Genomic DNA, 18,262 nt, shown 5'->3' on the forward strand with positions numbered 1-18,262 from the left:
ATTTCTTTCCTATAAATCTTTTGCAACTTTCTGTGTCTATTTTAGTTTGTCTCTTGTTCTTTCTCTTTCTGAAATAGCCAGCTTCACTTTAGAACAAAATCACTTCATTTCCTTCAACAAAATTCATTTCCATTCCCCATTCCCCATACCTTCTTTTACCAAAAACACACATCCTTCTTTCCTTGCCTGTTTTTCTTTTTTTTTTCTTGCCTGCTTTTCATACACAGTCATTTTCATTCATCCTTGTTGAATTTTAGTAGTTTTATTTTAACAAATACTAATTGGAATTTTTAACCCTTAGAATTCTTTAATTCATATTAAAAATTAAGAAATAAACAATTGTGGACTGGCAAATTTATAAAAATGTTTCATCAGTTCATAATTTTTAGAAGTATATTCCCCCTCAGAGTAATTTTAATTTTTTGGCATAAGTTTGTTTATTAAATAGACCTAAATATTATATATTTTGGTCTCTCTGTAAAAAAATGTAACAGCCAAAACTAAATAAACATGTTTAGCAATCACTATCTCAATATGTTATATTACTTGGAAGTGCTCTAGATAGGCAGTGAACATCTGTTACCTAATTTAATTTAGCATAAACTTTGATGTTATTTAAATTGCTTGCTTTTAGTAATTATACTTGAGTTAGAACATTTTTAAAAAGATTTTATTTATTTATTCATGAGAGACACACACACACAGAGAGAGAGAGAGAGAGAGAGAGAGAGGCAGAGACACAGGCAGAGGGAGAAGCAGGCTCCATTCAGGGAGCCCCACGTGGGACTCAATCCCGGGTCTCCAGGGTCAGGCCCTGGACCGAAGGTGGCGCTAAACCACTGAGCCACCCAGGCGGCACCTTGAGTTAGAACATTAAGCAGTTCATCATTGTCTTAAATTATTTCTTTTATTGACAAATTTTGAAAGAGATGGCTTGAGCTTTTATGATTAAGTAAATTCAGGTAGAAAAATTGTGTATCTCCATTATGTCTAATGCTGATAATTCTGAAGACATTTCTGTTTTTATTAAACTACCAAACGTAAACTAGCATTTTTTAATTAAAATTCTTTTTTTGAAAAAAAATAAAATAAAATTCTTTTTTTGAGAAAGAGAAAGAGAGTAGGGGTAGGGGCAAAAGGAGAGGGAGAGAGAATGATAAACAGGCTCCACCCCCTGGGGCTCAATATAATGACCCTGAGATCATGACCTGAGTCAAAATTAAGAGTCAGACACTCAACTGACTGACTACCCAGTTTCTCCTTTTTACTAAAGTTTCTGGTTTTTTTTTTTTGTGTGTGTGTTTTTTTTTTAAAGATTTATTTATTTGAGATATAGAGAACAGAGGGAGTAGCAGTGGGAGAAGAATAGAGAGAATCCTTGATCAGAGTCCTCGAATCTAGAGCTCAGAGCCCAGTGTGGGGCTTCATCCCAGGACCCTGACAGAGATCATGACCTGAGCCAAAACCAAGAGCCCAATGCTGAACTGACTGTACCACCCAGCCATCCCTATGAAGGTTTTTTTTTTTTTTCAAATTCCAGTTAGTTAACATACAGTGTACTATTAATATTAATTTCAGGTGTACAATAGAGTGACTCAATATTTCCATACAACACCTAATGCTCATCACAAGTGCATTCCTATCACCTATTTAACACATCCCTGCACCCACCTCCTCTCTGGTAACCATCAGTTTGTTCTCTATTAAAACTAGCAATTATTTATCAAAGATTATCTCAGGGGTGCCTGGATGGCTCAGTCAGTTAAGCCTTCATGGCTTAGGTCATGATCCCAGGGTCCTGGAATAGAGCCCTGCAAAGGGCTCCTTGCTCAGTGGGGAGCCTACTTTTCCATCTCCCTCTGCCTGCCACTCCCCCTGCTTGTGGTCTCTCTCTGTCCAGTAAATAAAATCTTTTTTAAAAAGATTATCTCAGATTATGTGAACTTGAAAAACATTTACGTTAGTGTTTATTGTATTTCTGGGAATTTTTTTTAAGATTTTATTTATTTATTCATGATAGACATAGAGAGAGAGGCAGAGACACAGGCAGAGGGAGAAGCAGGCTTCATGCAGGGAGCCGGACGCGGGACTCGATCCCGGGACTCCAGGATCCCGGGACTCCAGGATCGCGCCCAAAGGCAGGCGCCAAACCGCTGAGCCACCCAGGGATCCCCTATTTCTGGGAATTTTTGGAATACTTCATTTATCTAAGCACTTAATTGTCTTTGAGCCAATTAAATTGAGCTCTTTTCTAAATTAACTTTGGGAATGCCATCAGAGATAGAAAATGTCACATCACTATAATATACATATGTAGACACATGTAACATATAGATAGATATAGACAGAAACTTTATAGTGTCATTTTATTTTTTTATTTTTTCCTAAAGATTTTATTTATTCATGAGAGAGACAGAGAGGCAGAGACACACAGGCAGAGGGAGAAGCAGGCTCCCCACAGGGAGCCCGATGCGGGGCTTGATCCCAGGACTCTGGGATCATGACCTGAGCCAAAGGCAGATGCTCAACCACTGAGCCACCCAGGTGCCCCTATAGTGTCATTTTAAAATTCATGCTACGGTTCAGGTACAAAACTCTAAAAAATAGCTGGATCTAAATTGTGTTCCAGTAGATGGACTAAGTTTAGGTTAACTGCTAAGATGACTAAAGTCTTATACTAAGGCTTTTTATTTGTGTGCTGTGAAGATCCTTTTCTGTCTCCAGAATTCTGGTGGGAAGATTGGGATGAGGAAGTGGAGGAGGGTACTGAGGCAGTGCAGAGGGAGAGGCAAGACATTGGTACAGGATGGCTATTGCATGCCCAGAGACAGAGGAGGAGGAAGGGAACAAGATGGTGCCTCAGACAGGGAGGATGGGTCTTTTAAAAATCTTTTGTTTGCTTCAGTTTATTTAGAAATGCTATTTTGTAATGGGGAGATTTTTAGAATCCTGAATATGTTTGAAAGTTCTCAGGTACTAACTGAAATAGACATCTCATTTGATTGTCTTTGTAACCCTTTTCCAGTTGTGCATGCAAGAAATAATTTTAGGGTATCAGAAGTGCCCATTTTGGTCAATGATGTTTTAAGTCATCTTGTGTAATTTGATCCAATGGGGCAAAAATTCACAGCAAGAAGGGCCCTATTCCTTAATATAAATACTACAGGAGTTCCAGTAGGGGGATGATTGTTAGAAGCTCCTTAGAGGAATTATTTCCCATAACTGAGTACTTACCAAGAACCTGAAACCCAAATATTCCATTCAAAATGAATGAAGGCGGACTCCTCCCCTCAAAAATGAGTGAGGACAGAAGCCAGCAACAGAGGATACCCAAATAAAGGCCTGAACATTGATCAAGGTGGAGGTTCAGGATGGAGAGGGTATATCACTGTGACTTGAAGCCACCAACGATATGTCAGACTGCAATGGACTCTTGTTACAGTACTCAAATCCATGGCAGTTCTAGAGACAGAGTTCAGGCACTTTGGGACTTACCAACTAATGTTGATGCCAAGTAATGTTGATCAAGATGAAGAGGCTCTAATGCAAACAGAGCATTTATTTGAAGTCTTAAGGATTACAACCCAGGAAACAGAGTCAACCAAAATGAAAAATGCTTTGACTCCTGAGCAGGGATTGCAGGCTTATAAAGACAAAAACCACAAGAACTTGTTTTGAAAGGTAGTTTAAACTATCTAATGCACAATTGGCTATTTAGCAAATAGGTTAGTTACATTCTATTTCAGTCCAAAGTAGAAAGAGGGAGTTTGGGATGCACTTGACAAGAATCAAAAATTTCTGTTGTATTGAGAATTGAAGAGGAGGAGACCTGCATTGGTCCTATTTCCTGAATGTCCTTTCAATTCTATTTTGGGTAACTCTCTTGGCAATGGTTAATTCATTTTGAATCTTTCTTCATAGCTCTTAAATAATACTCTATAGAGGCACCTGGGTGGTGCACTGGTTGAGCACCTGCCTTTGGCTAGAATCATGATCCTGGTGTCCTGGGCTCGAGTCCCACATCAGGCTCCCCGAGGAGCCTACTTCTCCCTCTGCCTGTGTCTCTGCCTCTCTGTGTGTGTCTCTCATTAATAAATAAATAAAATCTTTAAAAACCCTCTATTTTATTAATGAAAATTTAAGGTACTAAATATACTAGTGAATTCTCTCTAAATTACTTAAATCAATGCCCCAATTCTGTTTTACTGTATACTTAATGGTATTAAGCTGAACCACAAAATGTCTGACTAAAACCCAACCTTAGCAGAATCACAAGTCACTAAGAATTTTACAATTAGAAGGATCCTTAATGATCCTTTTACAGATAAGACAACTAGAGTCTAGGAGTTTAATTAACTTTACAACAAAATCACTCAACCTGTTTATAGCAATGCTGGGGTCAAAATCTATTTTCTTGGCATCTATTGAGAAATGGCGTAGGGATTAAGTAGGAATTATCAGGGAAATTTCTGACATTTAAGTAAGGAACCCATATTATTAGAAAAAAGTGAAAGACAAAGTTAGTAGTAGTCTATAACCTATAGAACACTCAGGCAGGAATCTGAAAAAATGCATACTAAATAAAGTTTACTTACTTGGTCATTACTATCTGAACTGTAATGGGCAGATTAAGTTTACTTGGTTTAGGTATATAGCAATACTTAAAAGGATCTGCTAATGCAGACAATTCAAAATAATCTTTGAGAATGACGGAACTATACGTTTACTGTATACCTACATACATGTAAAAGTGTATCTGTATATTTTATGAATATTATATAAGAGGTTTTATATCATTTCAGTGTCTTTCAACTAATGAACTAAGTAATCTTTAACTGGTGTGACTTGTAAATAGTTTTGTTTGTATTTTGATCCTCTTTCCTGGAGTGTCACTCTTGCTCCTGGGATGCACTTTTCTGCTATCAGGATCCTCAAAACTAAATTTCTCTTTGTTTATGTACTTGTTCAAGGCATGGTTCTTATTATTTATATACTTCCTCAAGACTGTAAATGCTAAGGCTTTTAAATATTTTTTTAGTTGGTTTCAGGGGAAGGCTTTCCTTATTTACGTCCAACAAAATATTTGCAGGGTTGGACTGCTATACTTTATCTATTTTAAGTGTATCATATCATTGTTCCCTTTGGCACCTGCATTATCTGTACTTTGGCTGATGTCTTCTGTCTAATATGCCTAATGTTCCTCCAAAAGATAATCATCATATCATACTGTCTGTATTTATGCAAGGTATTGTCACCTGAGAAAAGAGGCAGAACTGAAATAAAAGAAGAGCATTTATTTGAGTTCTCAGAAATGCCCTTTGGGGAGGATGGATTTGGTGCTTTTTGGGGAGTACAGCAATTCAAATTGTGTCCAGTGTGTCACAAGTGTGGAGTATTGAAAGGCAAAAAAGAGTAGTACTTGTATACGTTATTTACAATGAATTTTGTTTGGTGTTGACAGCAGAAAACTAATCTTGACTGCACATAATTGGTTGCTAAGGCTGTCACTAAGAAACATGTTACTGTAGCAGATTGAAGGTACTAGTAGAATTCTTGCTATGTTGGTAGTTTGACCCAGTTCAAAGGTTCGCAATTACACCGAGTGAGGACTTGCATGAGGCCCACATCCTAAAGGCCACCGGCTCCATTTTAAAATACTTTGACATAAGTGATTCCATTTTATTTCACCTTTTACAGTATCCTTTTTGTAAAAAGATATTTACAAATAAATGTAAAATTTAACCTTTAATAAATTCACATTTTATGTAAGCATTCTTAGGGCTTAGAAAATAGTATGTAGATATTTTTAATAGAAATCTTTTTTATTCACATATGTGTATATGTTTTTAAAAGGAGATTATAACCAGGATTCTGTCACAAAATTAATATACTTTTCCAGTGTACTGGTATTTTAAAAGATATTCTGTGCTGTTAACTGGATAGAATTTTTCCATTCCTTGTTATATTTTGTTCAATTATAAGGAATTAGAAAGACTTGCTATGTTGTCAAAATATAAGGAAAGAACTCTGAATTCCATCATTGGAAGAAAGTTAAAGCTTTGATTGTATAATTCAGTTCATTTAAGTGATAAAATTTTAATTTTGGAAGAGACTTGAGAACTCATTAGTATGACTATCTGTATTTATGCAAGATATTGTCAACTGAGAAAAGAGGCAGAACTGAAATAAGAGCATTATTCCATTTTGTAGCTGAGAATATTGAGTTAAGTGGTTTGCCCAAATTGATGTAGTAGGATGGCAGTAGGATTGTTCCTCAGATCTCCTAACTTTTAGCTTAGTATTATTTCCATTATGATATGCTGCTTTGCTCCTACTAAATATTTTATAGCTCTATAAAACTGGTTTAATTACCTCTCTTCAAGAAACTGCCTTTTACTACGTTAGTTGGGTAATTCATGTAAAAAATTCATTTTGTTCTTATGGTTAACTAAATATTTTTCTGATAGCAAAAAATGTTATTTTGTGAATATACACTAGTTGAAAAATATTTTTAAACATTAAAATAAAAAATTCAAACACATATAAAGGTACAGTTAATCCCTATGGCCCCGTCACTCAGATTTGAAAGTCGTTGAGATTTTGGCATATTTTCTGCATTTCCTGTTTCTTAGCTGATATATTTTTAAAGCAAGTCCTAGGCAGCACATTATTTGCTCACTTGTACATTTTAATATATATTTCTAAATGATTATAGTATTTTCTTTCATAGCCACTATGTAATTTATCACAATTAACAAATTTAACAACAAGATAAAAATGTTTCAGACATTTATGGAAGCATATAGTGCTTCTACAATGTGGTGGCTTTTTTTTTTTTTTTTTTTTGCATAGCTGCAATTTAAGGGGTTTAATTCCAAAAGTAAATTAGGAAGTGAAGGTAAAATTCAAGGAATCTCTGAACAGCGTGCATGTATTATACATATATATAATTGTAGAATTTATCTACAGTTTAATTTATCTGATACATTTTCATTTTATTCCTAAGTAAACTAGAGTCCCTAGCTTTTTTTACAGAAGCCCAATTTTCAGGTGGAAAGTTTTAGAAGCAGAGAATGCTAATTTCAGACCTCAAGATATATTTTTCTCTGATGACTCATATACAGTTTTATTAACCTTTCATGAATGTCTTTTGCTATTCTTTCCACCAGGAAGAACAACGAAAAATAGAAGAAGAGAAAGAAAAGAAAAAAGAGAATGACATGGTATTTAAAGCATGGTTGCAAAAGAAAAGAGAGCAGGTCCTAGAAATGAGGAGAATTCAGCGAGCAAAGCAAATTGAAGATATGAATAGTAGAGTAAGTGAAACTTCTCAATGAAAAATAAGTAGACAGATATGAAAGCTGAATTTATTTCCAGAAGGGGATGTGAATATCAGAATAAGAACCTAGAGAAAAATTAGGAAAAGTGGTCCAAGAATAACCCTTGCAAAAGATGCAACACAGAGATGACTTTACAATTAAATTCTAAGAAGCCTTGTGAAAAATCAAATGATTACTATATTACTCACACTTTTATAGCACAGAAAATAGAAAACTATCAATATGCTTTTTCAGGACAGTATAACTTTGATATTCAAACAGGACAAAGATAGCAGAGATAATTTATTAAGTCCTCAAATGTAGATATTTAGTTCAGTTCCAATATTCTGTTCATTAACAGTGCGGTAGTGAACATGTTCATTCTGTAGGGAGTTTCTTAAGAGTGGAATTTATGACTTACTAAATGTCCAGAGTGAAATTTTTGGTTAAATGTGCAAAAACTAACATTCCAAAAGGTGTGTCAGTTATAGTCCCTCCAACAGTATATAAGAGTGAATATTTACCACATCCTGACTAAAACTGTATGTGGTTTATTTTCTTAATTTTTCTTCAGCTTAGTTATGTACATGAGTACATATATATGACCACATGTATATTCTGTGAATTTCCTGTTTGTAGTCTTTTTTTTCAGTTTTATTTTTCGTCTTGCACTGTATACTGACGATTATAATTCTTTGTTATTTTATCTGTCATAAATACATTTTCCTAGACTGACAATATGATATATTTTTTATGTTGTTTACTACGCCATTTATAGTTAGCTTTTAAAATCTTGAGATGGGTGATACTTTTTTAGGCAAGACATAAAAGCCACAAACTAAGAGAAAATATTGAGAAATTTGAATGCAACTGTGTAGTCAAATAACAGTGTACTATAACCAAGAAGGGTTTATTTTAGGAAGGAAATTAGATAAATAATAACAAACCTATTAATATAATTCATCACATCAAGAGGTAGATAAAAAGAGAATATATGGTTATCTTGAAAGATAGAGAACGAATTTTTTAATATTAATATAATTTATTTTTAAAAGTCTGAATAAAATATCAAAACAGTATAAATACTATCTTAAGAAATTCTATAGGTATACCCATTAAAGTTAGAAACTAGTAAGTCTCCCCTTTCTATTAAATAACTTAATTCTGGAAGTTCTAGTCAATTTATTAAGCAGAAAAGGAAATGAGGTATAAGTATTAACAGAATGGATATTTACATGATAAATATAAGAAGTATATAGTCCTCCTATAGCAAAAACTTCGTAGAAAAATTAAAAAGGAGAAGGAATATAGGAATATATAAAATACTTTGAGCCAAACAGGAATGTGTCTGATCTCTGTGGGGAATACAGTACAGCTTTGCAAGGGACAAAAAAGATGACTTTGGTAAATGAAAAAAAAAAACAATATTCCTGGATGGGTGGGACAAATATTATAAATATATGAGTTCTTTGGCAAATAGTAACATGATACTCCTGCATGGACTGACTAAATGCTATAAAGATTTTAGTTCGCCCAAGTTTATATTTAATGTAATTGATGGTTAGGATTTTTTAAGTTGGTGTCATAATTGTTATTGTTAATATTTATATTATTAAAGCAAAACTTCTGACTATAGTGTATGAAAAAATAACAAATTTGTTAGAATTAAAGAAATGCCAATGAAAAATTTTTATATATTCAGTAAACATTTTTTTAATAGCTTCCTATATGACAGATGCTGTTCAATCATGAGAACGTAGTCTTGAGCAAACTAGGTTTAGTCTTTGTTTTATAGAGTTCAGCTAGTAGGGATTGAAAAACTATATATATAAAATAAGTTTGTAATTATAAATAGTGATGGATGCAATGAAAATGAAAGAACTATGAGAGATCATAATTTGGGAAATAAATGTGTATGAGTATTTCAGGAAAGATTTTTTCTCAGTCGGTGATAGTAGGAGTAAAAATTGGGCGAAGACTGAGAGGAATTTGTTTCAGGCCAGGAGAACATGTGAGAACACCTTGAGACAGGAAATAACTTGGTAAGTGTGAGAGGATCTGGAGAGAGAGCAGAAATCCCATCCTGTGGCATGTTGGAGTCTATAATTTTGTATTTAGTTCTGTTATGGGAAGCCACTGAAAATGTCCAAACAGAGGAGTGATACATTAGATACACATTACTATGAAAGGGCAAGAGTGGAGGTGGGTGCTCAATGAGGTGAGTGCTCAATGAGAAATGTTTATGAGGTGAGAAATGATAGTGACTTGGCTAGAATTATAATAGGAGTGGGAGAGAGAGGGGGAGATGGAGGGAGGGGGATGTGAGTAATTTAAGACATGTTTTGAAGTATCAATTGAAAGACTTTTGTAATTAATTAGATGTGTGTGTGAGAGAGAATGAGATGTAAAGAGAATATGCCAGGTTTCTTTTCTGAGCAACTTGGTGGGTGGTGGTGCTATTCACTGGAGCAGCAGAGAATACACTGAGCAGGGGAAATTCTTATTTCAGTTTCTCACTTGTTGAGTGTGAGGTACCAATGAAACACCCAGGTGAAGACTGGAGAAATGTGTTTGATGGTTAGTGTTGAGAATTAGAAGATTAGTGACTTCAAAGACAAAGTTTGTGGGGATGTGGATGTGGCGCTAAGGACTGGGTGGCAAGTGTGATGGAGAAAGCCCTAAGATGAGAAAATAAAAACTCTGGGAGGCTAGATATTGAATGGCTGATTCATATAGTTCTATTTCTCAGGATGAGGATGGAGAGGAAGACTCTCCATCTTTCCAGACTCTCTCTGGTCCAGCTGGTGAGACCAAAGATTGTTAAACTAATGGTGCCAAATAGTGTAACTGAGTGTCGCTTTGCTTAGAAGAGTAGAGGAAGACAGCTCTGAAGAGTATGAAGGAGGGAAAGTAACTTCTTCACCTGACTTGTGAGGTACTTGAAATGTGGCAGGAAAGGCAGAGTCTGTTGTGGAGAGGAAAAATGTCTTGGGGGGAGAATGAGGATTTGGGTAAAATAAGAGGTTTAAGGCCAGGTAGCCTGGGAAAATGGGGATATTTGGGAGGTTTTATATCATTGAATAGGAATTATTAGGGAATAAATTAGAAAAGTTTTTGAGGGAGGAGAGAATTTAGGCGTGAGAGGGAAGAGGCACAGCACATTGCTATAATATACTGAAAAGTATTGGAGACGAGAGGATCCTGTTTCAGTGACCAAGAAAAAGCTGTGAGTGCACTGCTAATAGTTTCCAGAGAGCTGGTGGGCCCTCAGGCTTCATGGCATTCAGCCTAATGTAATATTTTTATCAAGTATTTGTAAAATTAGGAAATAATTAAATATCTTTCCATTTTTGTGATGAACTTTGTTTCTCTTGGTCAATGATGTATATAATGATATGTGTTTGTTAAATATATAGATATACATATGCAACGTGTATGCATGTGGTCCACTAGGTGAACTCTACGTGGATGCTTATATACATTATGTATTCTGCATTTTGGATTTAGTGTTATATTAATGTCAGTGTTATAAGTTGCTTGATAGTGTGGGGTTTAAATCTTCTGTATCCTTACCTCTATAGTGGGAATAACTGGGAAATTGGAGTTAAACCTTCCAACTATCACTGTGTATGAGTTTATTTTCTTTTTAGTTCTTTTGGGTTTTGCTTCATCTGTTTTAAAATATTATGCATATTCATTTATGGTTCTATGTCTTTTGATGAATGACATTTTCACATCATGAAATATGCCCTTTGAAGTCTACTTTGTTTGATATTAATGAATCCATACCAGCTTTCTTACATGTAACATTTGCATTGTTATATCATGTTTTATGCTTTCAATTTATGTATCTTTAAAGAGTTACTTGTGCAAACAGCATATATTTGGATCTTCCCAATCCAGAAATCTCCTTTCCATTGGAGTTTATTTGTATTTAATTGTAATTGTTGATATCATAGGTTTTAAGTTTATTGTCTTGATATTTGTTTTGATTCATTCCATTTATTTTTAGTTCCATTAGTCAACTTTTTCTGCCTTCTTATGGTTTAACCAAGTGTTTAAAAATTTTTCCTTTTTATTTTTATTTTTTTTTAGCTATACTTCTTTGAATTATTTTTACCATCATTGCTTTAGGGATTGCAATATTTATCTCCTGAATATATCAGAAATATATTTTCGAAGGATTTATTTTTTATTGGATATGAAATTTGAGGCTGACAGGCTTTTTTTTTTCTTTCATCAGTTTAAAGATGGTGTTCAGTGATTTTCTGACACCCATTGTTTCTGATCAGTCTTCACAGAGTAGTCTCATATAGGAGATCACTCTCATCAGTCACCTCCTTCTGATGTCCTAATTGTTACTCAAACCTTTGAAACCTTTGTAATGGCACAAACTGCCTTGTTTGTTTTTACTGGCTCCCAGTTTTTGAGGGTATACCAAGATACATCATATTCAACACCTAGGTGCAAGCTAAGTGGAAGCCAGGCTCTCTGGTATAGCTGGGAAGGTATGTGGTCAAGCCCCTTCTATGGAGAAACTGGGAGATGGGTGTTTTTTCCTGTTCCGTTGGCACTGGGCCCAGGTGTATATCTGCAGGGGGGATGTTCCTGTGACCATTAAGATCTCCTTATTTATTGCTACCATCTTGTGGGACTCATGAATGGAAGTTTCAGTGGCTATTAGTTGCAGGTGACCTAGGAACCTGTTCTTTGGGTTTCAGCCATAAAAATTTGGGTGCAACCAACATTTGTAGATCTCTTTCATGGGGGATATTGGCTACTTGGAGCAGGCTATAAGGAGACAACAGCAGAGGTGTCAACAGCTTTTGTGGTCCTTGGGGATGGTGAAAGCTAGCCTTTAGATGCATTCTAAATTAGAAGTCTGACCCTCAAGCAGCAGTTTTTCAAGTATGCAGGGAAGGAATGGGAGATGGGCTTTTTTTGCCTATTCTTTCTGTGCTGAATGCTAGGATGATAGCCAGTTAAGAACTCCTTCTTTATGTATTACTGTGACCACTGCTTGAAATACTCTATCTCCTGACATCCCATAACTTACTCATTCACTTTCTGTCTACATACCACCTTTCTCCTCAGAATAACACTGCTCAATACAACTTTCTGTGATGAAGGAAATGCTTTATATCTGCACTCTCCAATGAAGTAGTCACTGCCACAATGCGGCTATTAAGCACTTGAAAAGTAGCTAATGTGACTGAGGTACTGAATTTTAAACTTTATTTAAGTATAGCTACCTGTTGACTAGTGGACACTGTGTTATACAGTGCAATCATAGAATATATGAGAAAGGGATCTCTTTTTTTTTTTCATTGATGCAACCCGGTACTTTTGTGCCTGTAGATACTCTATAAATATCTGCTGAATGAATAAATGAACAGTGCTACCAATCAATCCTGTTCACCTCTGAATCCTTGACTGTTTTGATCTATAATTCCAGAATGAACACTTTCTGATCATCTCTAGGCATTCCCAGACTGCTGAGCGTTCAGCAATGATCCTTTAAGTCATCCATGGAAAATCTTCACAAACTTTAACATTGTACATCAATGATGCTAGGTTACATAAATTATATAAATTAAAGTGGAACATACTTGGCAATGTGAGTGATAGATAAAGGAAAATGCAAGGTATAGGAAGTGGACCTCTCATCGAGCTCATATTTGGGGAAAGTATGAAATGAATGCATTCTTCCCTTTGTGTTTTAGCCAGGCATCCAAATAATGAGACATGCCCCAAATCTGTCCCATTGCTTTCTTTATTCTGCCCAATGAGAGCTCTTTCAGCTTTTAAAAATTCCCAGAAGATGATATCCACCATGAAGTTTAAGGAACCATAAAATAAGCTACTTCCACTAGCTTTTACTTATGACAAAATCATTATGGCTAATATCCTTATAAGAAAATTTTTATGGCTGCAAATCCTTATGGCCATCTTCCATAAGAGTAATTACAATTTGGAAATGGACTTTTCAGTTAGATGCTCTTAAAAGTAAAAACAGGAAAAAAAAAAGTAAAAACAGAGGTAGAATTTAAAAGAAAGGATGAATAACAGAAGTTTTGGATTTAGTTTTCAAACTGCATTCCAGGGAGTGCCTTCAGGAATTGCTACAAAGACCTCAACTCTGTTCATATGGTCTATCCCACTCTTTCTTCAACCCTGTTTTATTTTTTTATGCCATTGTGAAAAATTATTTGTCAATGCTTGCATCATTTTGCATCAGTCATGTTTGCAAATCACTGCATTTAACCTTCTTCACTTATTGATTACCTCAATAAATTGACTTTTGAAGGATGCCAGATGGCAGGGAATTCAGTGTTGAATTTTCTGACAGAGGTCAGTGTTGCAGATTCAAAGCTGAATATACTTGAATATATTTTGTTTGGATACTAGGAGTGCAGGTAGTGAGGTTGGCATTATTATGAAAAATTGATGAATAGAACATGTATTCTAGTAGGGTCTTATAGGCAGGGCTCAAAAAGTAGTTTTGGTTTATTTAAACAAATATTGTTTTTGTCATCAGCAGGAAAACAGAGATCCACAACAAGCTTTTCGATTATGGCTTAAAAAAAAGCATGAAGAGCAGTTGAAAGAAAGAAAGACAGAAGAACTACGAAAGCAAGAGGAATGCTTATTCTTCCTTAAAGGAACAGAGGGCCGTGAGCGGGCCTTCAAACAGTAAGTCACAGGCCGGGCATGGTTCCCTCTCTTCACAGTCATTTCAGAGAGCTGTATAGTCCATAAAGTTTAAAATAAAACCCACAATTTAAAATAAATAAATAAATAAATAAATAAATAAATAAATAAATAAATAAATATTAAAAAAATAAAACCCACAAAATACTTTATCTCTTATATTACATATCTATTCAATTTTAGATCCACACTTTTAAAACTGTGAGAAAATTCTTTAACTCCATATTTTACATAATATCTATATATCATTCTTTCTTTCTTCAAGATATTTTCAATACCAAAATTATTTTATATTTAACCAGTCTGATAACCTTTGATAGCCTACCATTCCTTAGTTAGTAATTTTGTTCATTTCTCAAGGGAAATGGGAAAGATGGTGTATAGCTACTCCAACACAATCCTTAGAACAACTGAATAGTTAGTTGCATTTTCCAAAAAATATTTTTCTGTATAGAAATACAGTCAGGCTGAGAAGGAAGTTCTGTATAGGCCAAACTGAAAAGGGGATTTGGGCACACACTATGGTAATTTAAGGCAAATCTGAACTTTTCAGTTATCTGATTAAGACTTTATATCACATTGCTAATTTTGAGGAAACAGACCTGGTTTCATAATTTTGTCAGCAGGCCTTGGGAGAGGGAGTGAATATTGAATCCAGTTGCTTGAAGTTACTTCCTTCCTTCCCTCCCTTCCTTCCTTTCTTCATTCCTTCCTTCCAATCTTTTGTTTCTTTGCTTTCTTCCTTTTTTTTAAAACACATATATGTATAATTCTTTATTATAACAGAAGCAGTAAATGAACATTGTAGAAATGGAGGGAGAAAAGTCACATTTTCATCATCTAGAAATCAGTACCTTACTGCATATCTTTTAAATATTTCTGTATACATTATATTTAGAATTTTATTTATTTTTTTTAAATTTTTTTTAACTTTTATTTATTTATGATAGTCACAGAAAGAGAGAGAGAGAGAGGCAGAGACACAGGCAGAGGGAGAAGCAGGCTCCATGCACCGGGAGCCCGACGTGGGATTCGATCCCGGGTTTCCAGGATCGTGCCCTGGGCCAAAGGCAGGCGCCAAACCGCTGCGCCACCCAGGGATCCCTATATTTAGAATTTTAAAATACAAATTTGAGATTATATGTGTATACTGTTCTGTAATCTGCTTATTTTTATTATTGATCTCATCTAATATCCAGCCCATAATTCTATTTTTCCCAATGGACCCCTAAATGACTACAGTTAATTTGCTCAAACTAGTGTCCAATTTGGGACCACACAACATTGGCTTATGATGCTTAAATCTCTTCTATTCTGACACAGTATTTAGTTGTATAGAGTTATTTATGAAAACAAATGTATATGCACACGTGAACCACGTACACCGTCATATGTGTGTACAATTGTTTTTTTTTTTTAAGTTACTTTACCTAAGCAAGCAAGGTTTATAGATTTAGATTTGTTTGAATGTGGACTCTTCCTTTACCTTTTTTGGATGTTTTTATGCTTAGGCTTATTCTTCCATTTTAAAGAAGGACTATTTTAATGCACTAAGAAGTCAAGAGCTCATTAGTGTCTTTACCAAGAAGAGCAAGGCAACATTTCTGCATGCTGGGATTCTTAACCTAATTGAGTTATGTTCTTGAATGCAGTTAGTTGCAAAAAAAATAAGTTATTTGAAATCTATCAAATATTTGTTTGCTTAGAAAATCATATTTAAAAAATAATAGGACCTATATCGCATCCAAAATATTGTTACTCAAAACTCAGTTTTTTTTAGTTAGCAGTCTCATTGTAAGACATACTTAATCTTAAGTATTTGATTGCAAATGTGACTGTGTTTTCTTGTGGGAGCCTACGGGATAAGCCTGAAATTTTCATTAGGACTTTAGTAATTTTTGTTGTGACTATAGTATTTCAATGTAAAGAAATTCAATTTCCTTTAATAGTCAATAGCAATAACTTTTTAGTAAGAAGAGTACTCACGTTGATACTCACCAGATCTGACTATCTCTTTCCACAGATGGCTACGAAGGAAACGGATCGAAAAACTAGCAGAACAACAAGCTGTCAGAGAAAGAACTAGACAGCTCAGACTAGAAGCAAAGCATTCTAAACAACTGCAGAGCCACCTACACATGTCAGAAGCCAAATCTTTTCGTTTTACTGATCATTACAACTGAAAGTATCTATTCAATACTTCAGTTGGAAGCTGCTATTCTCAAAATTTTGGATATTATTTCTTATGGTCTATGTACTTTGGTCATACTCTAAATTATGGAAATGCTATTATCTTTTGGTGATACTGGCAGTGAATTTGTCTTTTTTTTTAACACTAAACAAAATAAATTTCTTTTCTCTCAGTGTTGTGCTACATGCCATCTCATAGTCCATGCGACAAACTGAACAATAAATGAACTCTAGATTGCTTTACTTCTAAATTATTTTAGCATTTCTAGCTGGAAAGAACACAAGAAAGCAACAGGTTTCTATTATTATTTTAAAAAGATCACAATAGAACATTTCACGAAGCTGAAGGAGTGACCTTTTAAACAAGACTGGTTTGAGGCCTCATACGAAATCCTATCTATGATAATTTTGAATTTGAATAGCTGTGGCAGGTAAGAAATAGGATAGGCTCACTTTCTTGTGTTCCTTTAAAAAAAAAAAAGCAGGAGTTCGTGGCAAGATGGCAGAGATGGTATTCAGGGTAACAATGATAAAATTACTAGCTGGGCTTGAAAAAAGACTCTAGAGAATCTCTTTGTTCAGAAATGAGATCTAATCAGGCTGAAATAAAAAATACCTTACAGAGATGCAGTATAACTGGATGCTCTAACAGCTATGGGAAATGAAGCAGAAGGGAGAATAAGTGACATAAAGACAAGTTGATGGAAAGTAAGGAAGCTTAGGAAAAGAGAAAAACAACTAATAGCCAATGAAGAAAGGCTGTGAGAGATGTGATGCCATTTAAAAAAAAAATCAGAATTATTAGAATTCCTGAGGGGGCAGAGAGAGAGAGAGAGAGAGAGAACCATAAGGTATATTTGAACAAATCATAGCTGAGGACTTCCTTAATCTGGGGAAAGAAACAGGAATTTGTATCCAAGAGGTAGAGAGGACATCTCCCAAAATCAATAAAAATAGATCAACACCCCCACATATAATAGTGAAGCTTGCAAATTTCAGAGATAAAGAGAAAATCCTGAATGCAGCTTGAGACAAGAGATTCCTAACATACAGAGGGAGAAATATTAGATTGACAGCAGACCTCTCCACAAAGACCTGGCAGGCCAAAAAGAGCTGGCATGATATATTCAGAGTACTAAATGAGAAAAACATGCAGCCAAGAATACTTTATTCAGCAAGGCTGTCATGCAGAATGGAAGGAGAGATAAAGAGCTTCTGGGACAAACAGAAACTAAAAGAATATGTGACCACCAAGCCAGCCTTGCAAGAAATATTAAGGGGCATCCTGTAAGCAAAGAGGTTGCCCAAGAGTAACAAATGAGAAAGAAACAATTTGCAGAAGCAGGGACTGTACAGGTAATACAATGGCACTAAATTCATATCTTTCAGTAGTGACTCTGAATGTAAATGGGCTAAATGCTCCAATCAAAAGACACAGGCTATCAGATTGGAAAAAAAGCAAGACCCATCCATATGCTCTCCACAAGAGACTCATTTTAGACCTAATGACACCTACAGACTGAAATTGAGGAGGTGGAGAACAATTTCTTGTGCAAATGGACTTCAAAAGAAAGCTGGGGTAGCAATCCTCATATCAGATAAATTAGATTTTAAACCAAAGGCTGTAGTAAGAGATGAAGAGGGACACTATATCATACTTAAAGGGTCTATCCACTAAGATCTAATAATCATAAATATTAATGCTTCTAATTTGGGAGCAGCCAATTATCTTAAACAATTTATAATCCAAAGTAAAGAAACACATAGATAATAATACATTAATAGTAGGGGACTTCAACACCCCGCTCACAGCAATGGACAGGTCATCTAAGCGAAGATCAACAAAGAAACAAGGCCTTTGAATGACACACTGGACCAGATGGACTTCATGGATATATACAGAACATTCTGTCCTAATAATGCAACAGAATACACACATTCTTCTCGAGTGCACATGGAACTTTCTTCAGAATAGATCACAAATCACTTCTCAACCAATACAAAAAGATTGGTATTATTCCCTGCATATTTTCAGACCACAA

The 18,262-nt window shown here is 35.0% G+C and overlaps 1 protein-coding gene across 2 annotated transcripts in view; it reads left to right on the forward strand.

The window, feature by feature from the left end:
• The window catches only part of CCDC181 (coiled-coil domain containing 181), a 31,171-nt gene extending 14,801 nt beyond the window's left edge, over positions 1-16,370 (forward strand). Inside the window, exons 4-6 of one of the 2 annotated variants that reach the window (XM_055324139.1) lie at positions 7,170-7,316; positions 13,858-14,012; positions 16,054-16,370. In XM_055324139.1, coding sequence (XP_055180114.1) covers positions 7,170-7,316; positions 13,858-14,012; positions 16,054-16,213 — 462 coding nt within the window. In that variant the 3' untranslated portion in view covers positions 16,214-16,370. The remainder of the gene's footprint in view (positions 1-7,169; positions 7,317-13,857; positions 14,013-16,053) is intronic. The other variant, XM_055324140.1, reaches the window with a different exon arrangement.
• The last annotated feature ends 1,892 nt before the right edge of the window (positions 16,371-18,262 follow it).

This window comes from Nyctereutes procyonoides, unplaced genomic scaffold (genome assembly GCF_905146905.1).
Source record: "Nyctereutes procyonoides isolate TBG_1078 unplaced genomic scaffold, NYPRO_anot_genome, whole genome shotgun sequence".
Lineage (NCBI taxonomy): Eukaryota > Metazoa > Chordata > Mammalia > Carnivora > Canidae > Nyctereutes > Nyctereutes procyonoides.